This window comes from Propithecus coquereli, unplaced genomic scaffold (genome assembly GCF_000956105.1).
Source record: "Propithecus coquereli isolate 6110/MARCELLA unplaced genomic scaffold, Pcoq_1.0 Scaffold44, whole genome shotgun sequence".
Taxonomy (NCBI): domain Eukaryota; kingdom Metazoa; phylum Chordata; class Mammalia; order Primates; family Indriidae; genus Propithecus; species Propithecus coquereli.
Genome location: NW_012150174.1, coordinates 9,722,683 through 9,738,471, shown reverse-complemented (window position 1 = coordinate 9,738,471; position 15,789 = coordinate 9,722,683). Strand labels below are relative to the sequence as shown.

Sequence of the window (15,789 nt, the reverse complement as noted above, 5' to 3'; positions counted from 1 at the left end):
AACTCTTTATTTCTAATTTGCTGAGACTCCTTTTTAAAAAAAATCATAAATGTGACAAAGAATACAGAATTTACAGGAAAAAATAAAAATATAAAAACCATAAATATATATTACATTTATAAAATGGTTTTCTGTATATAACACACTTCTTTTTAATTCTGTTTAATGTGGTTGACTGATTTGCAAATGTCAAGCCAGTTCCCGTAATAAACTTCTGTTGGTCTTAATGAATTGCTGTGTATAAAATGAACTTTTTGTCATTATGAACAATCCTTCTTTATTGCTAGTAATGCTTTTAACTTTAAAGTCTACCTTGATATTTATATAGTGACAATTTTTTTTAAAGATAGTTTTGCATGGTATTTTTTCTATCCTTTTATTTTCCACCCTTTTGTATTCTTGTATATTAGATAAATTCCTTAAAAGCAGCAGAAAGCTTAAAAAAAAAAAAAAACCCAAAACCCTGATAATCTCTTTCTTTGGAGTATTTAGTAAATTTACAATTAATATAATTACTGATATATATGAATTTAAATCTACTTTCTTACTACTTTCTATTCATTTAATCTATTCTTTGTCGCCATTTCTCTCCTTTCTTGACTTCTTTTGGATTTTTTTTATTATTCCATTTCCTTCCTTCTAATAGCTTAATGGATATATATTATTTTATACCGCCATAAATTCTGTATAACAAGTGTTCTAATAAGTCATTTATTAAAATTTTATTTTGTTTCTGACAGACTGAAATGATAAATGAGATCTGTTTTCTTATTGGCAAACATAATTTTGATAGCAAGCTTCCCAAACAGCAGGACATCATACCCTGACATGATTTATACTTATCTTCACAGACAATTTAGTTAGAAAGACAGAGAATCCAAGAAAAATACTGCATACTCAAAGTCCCAACCATTCATGCAAAATGTTTATTTGGCCATAATCTCAAAGTATATTCCTAACTTGTTTCTTAAGTCTCACATTGGTATTTGCAAACCTAAATTGCCATTTAAAATGACATATCTGTATTTCTTCAAGAATAGCAGGGTTGAAACTAACAGTAACATTAAGACAGCTTTCTAGAATATGCACAAAGCTTACAATTTACAAAGCACTTTCAGAGCTATTTAATCAAAGCAGGAATTTATAAATGCAAAGAAAACAACTTACCAGGAGACGAAAATGATTAAACTTGTAGATGGCGAAAATGTAGTTTTTAGAAAATATATATTTACATACAGTAAAGCATAGAACACGGCTTAACATATTTGAAAAACAGTGAGAGATGGTAGAAAAAAGGAAATGTGTTCACTTACGTTCTTTAAGTAATATTCCCTTGAAAATATTCTAATTAAACAGCATTAGAAAACCCTGCCTACACCTGGGTCAGCAAATTACAGCCTGTGGGGCCAAACTGACCACACCCATTCTTTTCCTTACTGTCTATAGCTGCTTTTGCTGCAGAGTTGAGTTGTTGCAACACGAGACCATATGGCTCACAAACTGAAAATATTTACTATCTGGCCCTTTACAGAGTTTGTGGATCCCTGGCCTATAGCAGACTTTCGTCTCTCCTATCTGCCTGGGCAAATCCTATTCCTTCTTCAAGTTATCTTCAGGCATGCTAGAAAAGAGGCAAACTGGGAAGAGAAAGACAAACAAGGGAAATTCAAAAAGGGGACAAGAATTTTACCTTTCTCCCTCTGACCTAATATATGTACTTTTCAGTGATGTAATTGTTCTTCTGAGAATGCCAATGAGATGCAACAGCCCATTCAATACTTAAATGGGAAGAAAGGAAAGGAGGTCTCTTTTTGGAGCCCACTGACAGACTTACCTTCGGCAGAGTGAATACATCCTGTTGGAGGCGGTGATTCGAAAATACTCTGGTTTTGAACGGGAAGAGCTGCCACTTATGGTTCCTAAACCTAAACGCTGATAGTCTCTGAAACAAGCTTTTTCCACTAACTGTTCCATTGTAGACTTCTCTGAGGCTTTCAGGGTGGTACTTGTGGGGAGTTCACTATCATCTGAAACTGTGATGGCAGAGATAGATTTTGAAAAAATTATTAGCTCAAAGTATAGGATTAAAAATTTCCTTTTGAAGAGGATCCTTAAACCAAGACAGGGTTATATTAATATAATAATAATAATAATTATAATATTAGGGCTATAGGTATTATGTATACCACAAATTAAATCATGTAACTTCTATGAGGAATCATATCCAAATAAACATAAGGTAAAACAGTTATGAATAGTCAAGAAATGAAATATCAGTAATTTAACTAAAAAATATCAGGAAAATAATACCATTTAAATAATTTTTAAAAACAATATAATTTTGAATTCATTACCCATATTTTTCTATTTCATTCAGGCTTGCTTATCAATGCCAAATTGCAGTGATTTCTATTTAAAAACACCCAAAACATCAGTTTGGGTGTCTAAAAAAACACCCAAACTTTGTCAGAGGCTAACCTGTCAGTAAAGTTTATTTTTAATATGATCACTACACAAAACTCATCATCTAGGTTTCAGTTTACTTTTCAGAGCATAAACTTTTATTAGAAATTTCTGGATTTGCCAGAAATTTACTGGAAGGAAAAAGACCTTTCTTTCCTTAGAGAAGTATAATATAAAGAAGTTATACTTTTTTTCCTGGAAATATTTTTGCCAGAGGATGTTGTAGGCATGGGAAACTCCTTCACAGTTTTGTAATCATAGGTTACAGAATCCTTTAAGATTTTAGATGTGGAAGACTTTACTCAATGATCAAGTATTTTAGGGAGGATTTTTTTTTTTAAAGGACATTCTTAATTGAGTACTGCATGTTCTAACTTAAAAAAAAATATTCCATGTTAAAAATTGTCCTAATTTACTTTCCTATTTATTTTTAAAGTAAGAGAAGTCAAATCAAGCTTTCAAAGTTTTTGGAAATGTACTCAAAGTACTATTGTGCAAGGGAAAGATATGGCCTTCTTCCATTAAAATTAAAAAAAAGAAGAAGAAAACCAACAGCTTATCCCTTTAAATATAAGACTTTGTCTTTCAATTTGTTAACTTCACAATGTACTCAGGTATCAATTTTGTGTTCTCCTTTTATTTTCAGAGGAGCAAAGAACATTATATAATTTGGTCTTTTGGTGGAACAACTGTCATAGAATAACAGGTTTTGTTCCATGAAATAATAAAAACATTGAGTTGGAAGAGTCAATAGTGATGGGGAGCAGTAATATTTCTGTGGCTTTACATATGACTGTGAGGAGGCCAGGGGTCCAACACTTCAGTAATGTGATGACGGGTATTTTCATTGCCCCCAGAGGCAAGTTTGTATGTACACATTCTCACTCTGGGCATGTACACAAACACACAAAACCACATAGGTTCTTTATCCCAGCAAGCTGAAATGGAGAACAGTCAGTGCTCTCTCTAAAGATGAGATTTCTTTTCTTAAAAATGTTGCTGTTATTAGTAGTAGTTGTACTAGCAGTAGTAAAAACATCACTTTTTATATGGCAGTACACTAATTTCCTATAAAACACCATCATCATCAGGACACTGCTATAGGCAAAAAGTGCAAGTGATTGATTCTAAGATCCTAAGAAGGAAAAAGCTGTAATGACATTCTGCCTCCCATTACATCAGATTCTCTGTAGTGTTAATTCCACAGCATACTTGAATGCTGGGTTAAGAATAGGAAACACTCACTCAACAAGACATTTTGCTACTGACTTTCTGCCTCTATTTTCCCAACTAAGAGGTATCTTAGCTGCCCAAATTCTATACTTTTAAATATTGAGGAGGTATTTTTTTCTTTTTACCTAAGAATTCCTTCACCTTAGGTCCCCCATTTTGATTAAGAGTACTAACAATGTTCTTACCAAAAACCCAAATCTTCAACTTTGAACATTCAATGTTCTTATTCTTTAAGAATAAGGTAGAGGGGACTACCCTATTCCTAAATTGCCTATGCAGTAGAGTCTCCTTCTTTTTCCCTTTAATGAGACCCACATAAAACTGGCCAATCAGCTGTATGTATTTAGTAAAGTATAATTTAACAAAATCTTATCTGAACAATGGAAAATTGGGAAAATAATTTTTTTTTCCAGTTCTGAGAAGCTGGTAAGTGCTTCCACAATCTTCTCATGAAATGTAGGTTTCTGTGAGTCAAGGTTTAAGTGCAACTATATCTTAGTCTTTTATTCTTATTCACATAAGAAAGAATAAAGTTGAATCACAAAGGAAAAATGAGTTCTCACATACCAGATATGTCATCTTCTTCATTCCATCCAGGACGATTTACTCTCTCTTCCACAATTGTCCCTGTCCTCCTCTTCAATAAATACTGCCGTCCAATTGTCATTTTCCCTGCTCTTTTGGCACCTTTCACAATTGTTTTTGAGAAGGTGCTATAAGTCATAAAACCAAAAAGAACGTCAATTTAATATGAAAGTACCACTTATATTTTTGATACCTACATGGCTCAAATTGTTTCTTCTCCATTCCCACAGCCACTAGTATTGTCTGGACTTTGATTAATTCTCTCCTCCTTCTTTTTTTCTTTTCTTTTTTTGAGACAGGGTCTTGCTCTATCTCCCAGGCTAGAGTGCAGTGGCATCATCATGGCTCACTGCAACCTCAAACTCCTGGGCTCAAGCGATCCTCCTGCCTCAGCCTCTCTAGTAGCTGGGACTACAGGCATGTGCCACAACGCCTGGCTAATTTTTCTATTTTTAGTAGATACAGGATCTCACTCTTGCTCAGGCTAAGCCTCCTTCTTTACATCACTTTTTATGTGGAAGTAGACTAATTTCCTATAAAACACCATTGTCATCAGGACACTGCTATAGGCAAAAAGTACAAGAAAAGCTAAAGTGCGACACAAACTTATCATCCCAAATCTAAACTCCACGGTTTGGCTTTTTTGGTCAAGACTGCCCTGGACCCACTCTGGTTGTCCCCATACCACTGTCCCCACCACTGTTCTCACCACTGTTCCCACAAAGCATGCTTGTAGAGATCCTCCTACATAGAAAGCCAGCCTGCCCCCTTCTCTACTGATTCAAACTCTCTTTCAACCAACTCACTGGCCTTTCTTTGAGATGATATGACAATTATAGTTGGTAACATCTTTACTTATTTCTTAAATGTTTTATGTATGTATATGTGATATCCTGCCTCTAAATAAATAGCTGTAAACCTTCTGAGGGATAGAAAAAAATAATATAATTCCTTTTTTGAGAGGAGAAAAATAAGAAATCAGAAATTTGAGTATCCTTTTGAGAATCAGCTTTAATTAAAGAGAAACTAGGATGTAAATCATTTGGACTTACACATACATTATTCGAACAGTTTACCCTTTCTTGCTGATAGGAAATCAAGGCACAGAGTATTTACAATACAGAGAATTAAACGAAGAACCTATTTCCTGACTAATCAGATGGAGGTGAAGATTTTGAATAAGATTGTTCTTGATTATGTTCTTCTCTACCACAAAGAATAGAACTCTTTTTGTGTTCTTTTGCTATTCAGTAAAAAGTGATAAGAATTCTTTTATTGTCAAATAGTTTCACCAGACCTTGTCTTTAGGCATCCCCAATGTAAACCTGAAGGTTATTACATAAGTTTTAGATAATTGTTGGGAGTCATAAAATACTGATATTTCTTAAATTAAACCTATTGTAAAATCACTTCAGATATAACTTAAACTCAATGGTATTTCTGAAATTGTTTCCCAGTTAAAGCTATATCCTTTGTTTCATGTACTTAAGGCAATTCTTATAATTTTTAAATTGCTGTATCTCTGTTGCTCTGCTTTATAAGCAGCTGATACAACAGGCTTGATACAGGTATATATTTCTGAAACTAATATAAACATACATGTTTCTGATAGTTTCTAAACATAAAATACTGTACAAAGCTTTGTTTCTTCCATTGAAGGCTAGGATAACAAATATAGGCTCCTCCGTGACCCAACAGTGCTAAGATGCTTTGCTCACTGATGTAAATCCCTAAGAAGCTGTCATGCTTCGGCATATCATACCTGGATATTCATGGTCTCCTTTGCTTACCAGGTAATAAAGGTGGCTAGCTACGCAACTGAGAAATGACATACTGTCTGGAACCTCAAATCTTCTATAATCTCCCATCTACCCCACTTTTAGACAAAGGAAAAGCCTTTTCTCCAAAGTCTGCAAAGCTCTCCCTAATATATAATTTGTACTGTCAGATACCCAAATTCTACATGATTAATGGTGAATGAATTGAAAGTGTATTCCCTATATTTTATTGCTGATGGATGAAACACTTGTTATTTTGTAATAACTGAAATTTAAAAGTTTCAACATAAATTTCTAAAAACTTTCATCACAAAATAAGGGTTCACACTAAAGGAATATGACAATCAAATGCAATGCCTGATCCTGGACCAGGGGAAAAAAGTAGCTATCAAGGATCATTAGTATAATTTGCATATATAGACTTTGGGTTAGGTAAGCGTTTTATATCAATTAAATCTCCTGGTTTTGATTACTCTATTGTGGTTATATAAGATAATGTCTTTGCTCTTAGAAAATGTATATTAATATATTTAAGGAAAAAAGGGTGTTTTTTTATATAACTCAAATGGTTCAGGGAAAAATATATATATGAGAGAGGGAATGATAAAGCAAATGGATCAAAATAGAGACCACTGGTGAACCTGGGTCAAGGATACATAGGAATTCTTTGCATTACTGTTATAAATTTTCTGTAAGTTTGCAACTGCTCAAAATAAAGAGTTATCAAAAAAAAAAAAGAAAGAAAAAAGAAAAAAAAGAAAAGAAAAGAAAAATAAGAAAAAGGCTCCTCTTTCTAGATCACAGCAAAACTATTAGACCTAGATATGGATAAAAGCTGAAGGGATTGCTCAAAGGCATTTAAAAAGTGATCAACATGGGAAAAAGAGAAAACAGAATTTTACATGTAAAAAATGCATTGTGAGGAATGGACATGATAGTCAAAGCCTCTGGTAGCTTTAAGTTTTTGAAACTTGTTACATATATCAATGCTGCTGTTCCATAACTTTATGAGCTTGGCCCAATGGGCTTGACAGAATGGTGAATAAAAAGAGCAATCACTTACACCTTGACACAAGGGATAGGATAGGTCACTTCCTCTGACTTGTGGGAGGGCTGAAATTAAGAGAATTGTCTTTCATCTTACCGAAAAGAAGTGTTCTTTTCCTTCTGTTTTGGTAAAATTATTTGTGGGGTTGTTTGTCCAGCAGCAAAAGCAAAGGTACTGAAAATGGACTGAGGGTAACGGAACTTCATCAGCTGTTTCTTAAAGATCTCTACTACTTCTGGACTCACTTCTTCATCAAATGCTACTTTAATCAACTAGAGACAAAGAGATTAAACACATAATATGCATTAAGGGTTTCTAGACAACTGTCCCCCAAATTACTGAAATAATAGAATATAATACTACTAAATGGTCAGACTTTTGGAATGAAGGGATTTTGGATAACATGGAATACAATTTTTTTTTTTTGAGACAGAGTCTCACTCTTTTGCCCGGGCTAGAGTGAGTGCCGTGGCGTCAGCCTAGCTCACAGCAACCTCAAACTCCTGGGCTCAAGTGATCCTTCTGCCTCAGCCTCCCGAGTAGCTGGGACTACAGGCATGCGCCACCATGCCCAGCTAATTTTTTCTATATATTTTTAGTTGGCCGATTAATTCCTTTCTAATTTTTTAGTAGAGACGGGGTCTCACTCTTGATCAGGCTGGTCTCGAACTCCTGAGCTCAAACAATCCGCCCGCCTCGGCCTCCCAGAGTGCTAGGATTACAGGCGTGAGCCACTGTGCCCGGCCATGGAATACAATTTTTTAATTTTAAAAATAAAAAAGTGAGGCTCAAAAAGGTTTACTTGCCATAGATGGTTATTTGGCAAGGAAAATCATGTATCTTGAAGCTAGATTTCTTTATGACTATGTCTTCTAGGATGGGATTGGCAATTAACTTGTAGTGGCTGAAGTAGCAAACGTGCCCTTCTCATTTCTCAATTGGTTGTTACGGATGTTGGGAATTTGGCCTAATAAACTCCCTTCCTACTCAGTGATACAACAAATTTAGGAAGAAAAAAAATCAGTTTTACTAGAGTTCTAATAGTATAGTCAGGAAATATTTGAGTGTAGAGTTCTTTGGTACTTGGAACAGTGAGGAAGTCAGTCCCTAGGCAGTCAACACTCTCAGGTGATAGGAGAAGGTCTGGAACCTGAAGATCAGCAGCCTCACATTTCACACAGTTAGTGTAAGAACCACCAGGGAGGGCTCTGTGACTAGAAGGAATGAGGCAAGAATTGGAATCCTTGCAAATCTGAGAAGTTAGAGACAAGGCATGAAGTATAGGAAAAGCAAAATATTACAGACTGAGAATTTTTTTAAAAGGAGAAACTAAGAAAAGGTCACTTCTTACAGGGCATTGGTAATTCCATGAATTCTGATACATTCAGAGCCCCCTGGAAAAACCCTTGCTTTATCAGGGGTTATGCAGTTAGTAGCAACAGTACTTTAGCCTTAGTTATCCTTTTTACCTCTTTCACAGAAAAGCCATAGGAATTTCCTTCTGAAACAGATGCCAAGAGAATTGCATTCATGTAAAGGCTTTATCGAACAGGGATTGAAGTATAATTTGGCAGGGAACAAGAGCCAATTGTGTATGTCTGAGTTACTAAGATCACTAAATATTGATAGACAATCCGTTGGTACTCTGAGTTCACTAAGGTGCTCATGAATGAGGGATTAAATCCAAGACTATTCATGAGTTTACTGAGTTGAACATTAGCCTCTCAGACTCTCTGATCTCCTCGTCCTCATCCTCTAACTTCTGACCACATAACCACAGAAAATGGCCACAACATCATTAGATTTTTGAAAATTCTGAATAGTAAAAGAATGGCTTCCTCTTCTTTTCTTTTCTTTTTTAAAGAGTCTTGCTCTATTGCCCAGGCTAGAGTGCTATGGCATCAACCTAGCTCACAGCAGCCTTAAACTCCTGGGCTTAAGCGATCCTCCTGTCTCAGTCTCCTGAGTAGCTGGGACTACAGGCGTGCACCACCACGCCCAGCTACTTTTTTCTGTTTTTAGTTGTCTGGCTAATTTCTTCTGTTTTTAGTAGAGACAGGGTCTCGCTCTTGCTCAGGCTGGTCTTGAACTCCTGACCTCAAGCAATCCTCCCTCCTTGGCCTCCCAGAGTGCTAGGATTATAGGCATGAGCCACTGCACTCAGCTGGCTTCCTTTTTTAATACCTGAAAAGATGCTGATGTGATCTGCAGTCCTTCTTGCATATTCTGCTGTAGCTGGTTCTGCATCGTAATCTTCTTCTCCTTTGTGATGGAGGCAATGGGAAAGCTCCGCACAACTGTCTGCTCACCAACTGTAGAAAGACAGGATACAGACTCAGCAACAGCACTTTATGGCTCAGTTCTAGAGTCTCTGTTGCTTCCCTGAGCATAGAGAGAGGAAATATCCAGGAATGCAGTGAGAGAAAATGCCATGATTCTAGAATCTCATTCATTAGTTTTATTTCATGACAAGTCATTCCTGAGACACAATCCTTTCCCAGAGTCAAGGAACTTTCACAGCCTGCCTGCCTTCATTCTTTCTTTCTCCCCAACCTGCTTTGTGCCACATGGTATCACTTGGTTTAAGACAATCTTACAGGAAATGAGGTTTTATACAGAAAAAAGTATTCCTCATATGTTGAAAAGTCATCCAAGATATTTAGTGTAGGAATAAAGCAAAAGAGAACAGGTTTTTAAAGTTTGTATCCATATGAGGTAAAAGGTGCTATAATATGTATATGACAGGACTACAGGATTGAACTAGGCCCAAGATTTTTAGGAGTTTAATTTTTTTTGGAGACAGGGTCTCACTCTAGCTCACTCCAAGCTAGAGTGCAGCCTATATAAGAAAATTTATATAAAATTTTTATCTAAAGCGTCATCATACCTCACTGCAACCTCAAACTCTCAGGCTCAAGTGATCCTCCTGCCACAGCCTCCCAAGTAGCTAGGACCACAGGCACACGCCAACCATGCCCTGCTAATTTTTCTAATTTTTTGGTAGAGACAGGGGTCTCACTATGTTGCTCAGGCTGATCTCAAACTGCTGGCCTCAAGCAATCCTCCCGCCTCAGCCTCCCAAAGTGCTGGAATTACAGGCATGAGCCACCATGCCCAGCTGAGTTTAACTGTTAAAGCAAGAATGTGACAATATAAATAATTATTTATCGACTACCTGAGGTTATGAAGGTAAGAATCTAGGAAAAAAGTAGCGCACACAAAGCTTCCCTTGGAGAGCTTCCAATTTCCCATGGGAGGAGAGTCATATGCAGAATATAATAACGTGGTTAGCTCCCACCTTTGAGGGAAGAGACTACAAGGATTTAAATATTTCAGAAAAGGAGATCTCTGTATGCTGGATGGACAGAAAAGGATTTCTGGAAGAAGTGAGAGGGAAGGTGAGCTTTGGAGAGAGTATAGGATTTGAATTTGCAGAGGGGAAGAGGAAGAGCATGTAGGCAGTGGTATAGGTAACATAACAGGAGCTGTAATAAATAAGGCCTTGCAGCTAGTAAGCCAGGGTGGGAAGGAGGTGGGGAGATATTTAAACTTGGTTTATTTGACTTAAGAGCTCACACATTTATTCATTTATTGTCATCAGAATTTCTCATTCCCTGGATCTGTCAATTCCTAACCTGGAAAATTCTGACTATCCTCTTACATCAAGTCCATACCCAGAGGATAAGCAAAGTCAGGATGTACACAGGATTTAAGTTCTAGGATGTATTAAACAACCTATGCTTATATAACACATGTGAAGCTATCGGATTTCTATGTCTGTAATTATAGGAGAAATTTTAAATTGGAAATTTAAAAAGAAATAAAAAGCAAATAAAAAGATTTTCTTTGATAAAAATAATTTTCCTAAAAAGTGAAATTAACCCAAAATTTGAAAGGAAAAAACAAGAGAATGGCTTTTTCTTTAAAAGAAATAAATTACAACAATTTAAATGACCACATAAATATCTCATGTAATTATGTACAAGAAGTACGTTTATGGTTATTAATCTCACAAAAGGCCTACTTACTACAAAAAAATTATAAGTACTATATATTTAGTTTCTTTTAAAAGTACTTTTGCTTTCAAATACAATGTAAATTATGTATACAGCAATATGACAAAGAGGGCTGAGATTTTGCTTTGTGTTTCACTTTTTCAAAATAAGCACAGCTATTCCTATGAATTCATCTTTATTGAAATTCTCTACTCTTTGCTTAAGCAAAAGCAACTTTTTGGTAAGCAATGTTTTATAACTACAGTCTTGATTCTATCCAACCTAGGAATGATATAACTGTTAAGATTTTAAAGATAATACATTTTATACATCTGAATTCCATTGTCCAATAAAATGCACAGCATGTAGTTCATATTCATCAAATGCTATGGAATAAATAATTTCAGAGGAGAAAGGAACTTTAGTGACCATTTAGCCCACTAGTTCTCAATCCTCACTATTCATCACCGTCACTTGTGGGCTTAAGAGATGTACTGATGCCTGAGTCTCCCCATTCCTACTGCTTTAGATTCTAATTCAATTGTTTAAGGGGTGGGCCCAGAAACTGGTATATATATTTTTTTAATGCTTTCCAGCTAATTCAAATATACAGCCAAGATTAAGAACCACTGCATTATCACCAATGAAAACCCAATTCCCTAATTTTATAGAAGAGGAAAATGAAGTCCAGAGAGGTTAGGTGACTTAAGCTATCAAGACTGGTCAACAGCAATTCAAATCTGAGCTTTATGACTTGGAGTCCAGTAGTTTTGCCCAAAAGCTTATGTGCTTTGCCCATCAATAAGAATATTTATATAGAGATTACAGTGAATTTAAGACAATAATGCAGATTACTTTTGGATAAGGCATGCTATTCCTTTCTAATATAGAAGGTTGTATAGAGTAGTAGAAAATAGAAGCTATGGGAATTTGGTGAGTGGAAGAGAAGTTGTTTTCTAAGAGGGAAGTGGGGTTAATTGAAATAGGGTAAAAAGGAAGTGGGATTAGTTAGTGCTGTATAACCCTGTGATGCTTAGTATATTCTTCCACAGAAAGGATCATGTGTCTGGAAGACCTTAGCTTTATAGTTAACTATAGGACTCAGAAAGCTGGGGCAAATCAGCAGAGGACATATTTAGCAATTAGATACAGTGACTATTCCTAGGTTACAATATGAAATTATGATAGTTTCAGCAAATGAACACTTGATTTATTGTTTAGAAGATATCCTTTATTCTTCAAGTAAAAATCTATGACCCAAATTATCATTAGCTTTGACAGACAAAAGTATCCCCCAAAATACCTGTGTGGCAAAAAGCTTGCTTTGGATTTGAAATTATGTACAAACTACTGTGCACAGACTGAATCAAAACCTCATGTACCACACAGATACCCGTGTATCATGAGTCACACCTAGCTGATCATGGGGAGTCCCTCTGAAGAGAATTCTGTACGTGGTGAGGAACAAGGCTCCTTCTGCTGGGAGGAGCTGAGGACCTCCAAGAAGACCTCCAGCGGCTTCTTCTCTTCCATCAGGATCCAGCAGGACTCGAAGGCCTTCACAAACAATTTCTTCTCCTGGCAGCAGAGCAGGTCTAAGAATCTTGGGCTTACAACAGAGAAAGTATTTTAAATGCAACCTATGTAGGGTTTGTAACACTTAGACTAAGGTTATCTTTTCAGTTACAGACCCAAAAAACTTAGACCAGACTCCTGAGATAGTCAAATGAGAAAGCAGATTTGGTAAGAGGTAGAAATGAAGTTTGTACATGCAAGTATGAAAGGATTCTTTTCAGAATTGCTTGTTAACAGTAAAAACATTGGGAAATAACACGAACATTTGAAATATCCATTCAATGGAACATTTTGCAACCTTTAGTAAAAATGACATAGACCTATATGTGTTAACATAGAAAGATGTCCAGAATACATTGTTAAGTAAAAAAAAGCAAGTTGGAAACCAGTATGCATATTATGATCTCATTTTTGGAAAAAGAAAAGAAACTGTTAAGAATATAAACTAAACTCTTAACGGTAGTGCTACTATGGTTAAAGGTGGAGGTAAGGGAGGGGTAGGGAGGACTACTGAGGACATTCACTTTGGACAATGTATATTTCTTTCATTTTTGAATTTTATATAAAGAACATTATTACTTTCATAAATTGAAAAAACAAATACTTAAAGAAAATGGATGAGTTTTTTTAAAGACCTGTCCTTCTTGGCCATGTAATGAACATTTATATAACTTAGGAAATCTTGACTCAGTCAGTATGCTTTATATGAGGAACCATATGACATACTCCCCTGAAGAGTTTAGAGATAGGGAAAAAAAAAATCTCCCCTGAAGGTCTAACATGTTTATTTATTACTAAGCAATAAAAACTATATAAATCAGACTATTGTTTTTCTGGCTCTAAGAAGCTTAGAGCTAAACGTAAAGCCAAAGTATAATGATCACTGCATCTCAGGTTTCTGATAAAATTCTCTTTCCTACCTATTTGGCTTCTGATCTCTCCTTTGAATTTTTTTTTAATAGTTCTTTTAGTTAATAGTTCTTTTAGTTCTTTAATAGTTCTTGAACTGTATTTTCGGCACTTCATCTTTATCCAACCATTGTGCTGAATGCTTGTGATTTTAAAAAAGAATCCATTTTTCATCATGTGTAATAATACGGTGTAGAAATGGTTCGCCTCTATCAGCAAGAGGATCCTGAACCCTAGTCTACTGGTGCTGGACTTGCTGCAAACTAATCATCTGGGAGGCTTGTGAAAATACAGATTCCCAGGTCATGACCCAGAGTATCCCAATTCAGGAGGCTGGGGTGAGGTTCAGGACTGAATTCTTACTAGACTTCCCAGCTGCTTCTGATGTACAGCCAGATTCAGGGACCTAGTGTTTTTTTTATGGTAATTGCCTTAAATCCTTTTTTGGGGGGAAGTAAGCACAGCATAAAATCTTGCATTGGGCTTAGAAGTTAGAACTGCTCATAATTTATGCCCTACCTATAAAAGTAGACTCAACAAGAGGTCATTACTGCTCCTTTGTTGAATCTAAGAAAAGATACCATCCCTATTTCTGTATCCTTTTTATAAGGTTCTATATGACGAACTCCTCTAAAAGTTTAATATATCATTAAAACTGGAGCTGGTCTCTGCTAAAGGTTAAGAGAAGGTATTTTCTGGAGCACAACAGTCTATTATTTGTTTTTAAGAAGAGATGTTATACGCTGTAAGTAGTTTGGAATAATTACCTTCTGTATAGGTGGAAGTCTTCTGCTTTCTCGATGTACTGCTTCTAGGGTCTCAATGTGCATAGCTACAATTCCTAGGTTGAGTCACAGTATTCAAATGAAAGAGCACAAAACAAGCAGAATAAGAAAAAATTCTGTATATTTTAGAATTAAAAACTAATCAAAGTATAGTGGTTCCTCAAAAAGTTAAACTTAGAATTACCATGTGACACAGCAATTCCACTCCTAGGTATATACCCAAAGAAATGAAATCAAGGACACAGATACTTGTATGTGAATGTTCGTAATAACATTATTCACAATAGTCAAAAGGTGGAAACAACTGAAGTGTCCATCAACAGATGAATGGATAAACAAAATGTGGAATATCCAGACAATAGAATATATTTAGCCATAAAAAGGAATGAAGTTCTGATACATGCTATAACATGTATGAACCTTGAAAACATGCTAAGTGAAATAAGCCAGATACAAAAGTACAAGTATTATATGATTTCACCTACATGGAATATCTACAGTAGGCAACTTCATAGAGGCAGGAAGTAGATTAGAGGTTACCAGGGGCTAGGGCATGGGGAAGCAGGAGTTATTGTTTAATGGGTAGAGTGTTTGTTTGGGGCAATGGAAAAGTTTTGGAAATAGATAATGGTGATGGTAGCACGAAATTGTAAATGAAATTAATGCCACTGAATTGTACACTTAAAAATGGTTAAAATGGAAAATTTTATATTATGTATGTATTTTACAACACTACAAACATTAAAAAACTATCAGAAAATAAATATTTAGGTTATTAAACATGAAATGTCTGATTTCAAATCAAAAGTGTAGTTTATTATATCTCAAACAAGAAGTAGTACAATTAATCCAAGTATGTCCCTAAACTATCGACACAGTTTTGGCATCTTAACAGTAGCTTGTTTATGCCAGCAGCAAAGAAGCCTGGAGAGCAAGTGGCAATCAAATTATGAAAGGTGTTTTCCACAGCTTGTTGAGCACTGAATACTCTTCCTTGCAAGAAGTTGTCCAAAGCCTGAAGAAGTGGTAGTCAGTTGGTGCAAGGTCTGGTGAATACAGTGGATAACAGAGTTTCCAAGTCCAGCTTCTGTAGTTTGAGCAGCGTTGTTTGTGCAACATTGTGGTTAAGCGTTGTCTTGCAAGACGATTGGCCTGTCTCTACTGACCAATCTTGGCTACTTCATTGCAAGCATCATCATCGTTTTGTCCAATTGGTTGCAGTAGACATCTGCTGTAATTGATTGTCCAGGTTTCATGAAGCTGTCGTGGATAATACCAGCGCTCAACCACCGAAAGACACCATTAGCTTTTTTTTTTTTTTTATTTCAGCATGTTATGGGGGTACAGATGATTAGGTTACGTATGATGCCCTTACCCTCCCTCCCCCGCAAGTCCGAGCTTCAAGTGTGTCCATTCCC

At 35.8% G+C, this 15,789-nt stretch overlaps 1 protein-coding gene across 1 annotated transcript in view; it reads right to left on the bottom strand.

Annotated features, from left to right (window-relative positions):
• SBF2 (SET binding factor 2) overlaps positions 1-15,789 on the bottom strand; it is a 518,495-nt gene that overhangs the window by 82,691 nt on the left and 420,015 nt on the right. Inside the window, exons 20-25 of the mRNA XM_012654180.1 lie at positions 14,354-14,427; positions 12,516-12,711; positions 9,292-9,419; positions 7,204-7,379; positions 4,264-4,409; positions 1,835-2,033 (exon numbers count right to left, since the gene is read on the bottom strand). Of these exons, the coding sequence (XP_012509634.1) occupies positions 1,835-2,033; positions 4,264-4,409; positions 7,204-7,379; positions 9,292-9,419; positions 12,516-12,711; positions 14,354-14,427 (919 nt within the window). The remainder of the gene's footprint in view (positions 1-1,834; positions 2,034-4,263; positions 4,410-7,203; positions 7,380-9,291; positions 9,420-12,515; positions 12,712-14,353; positions 14,428-15,789) is intronic.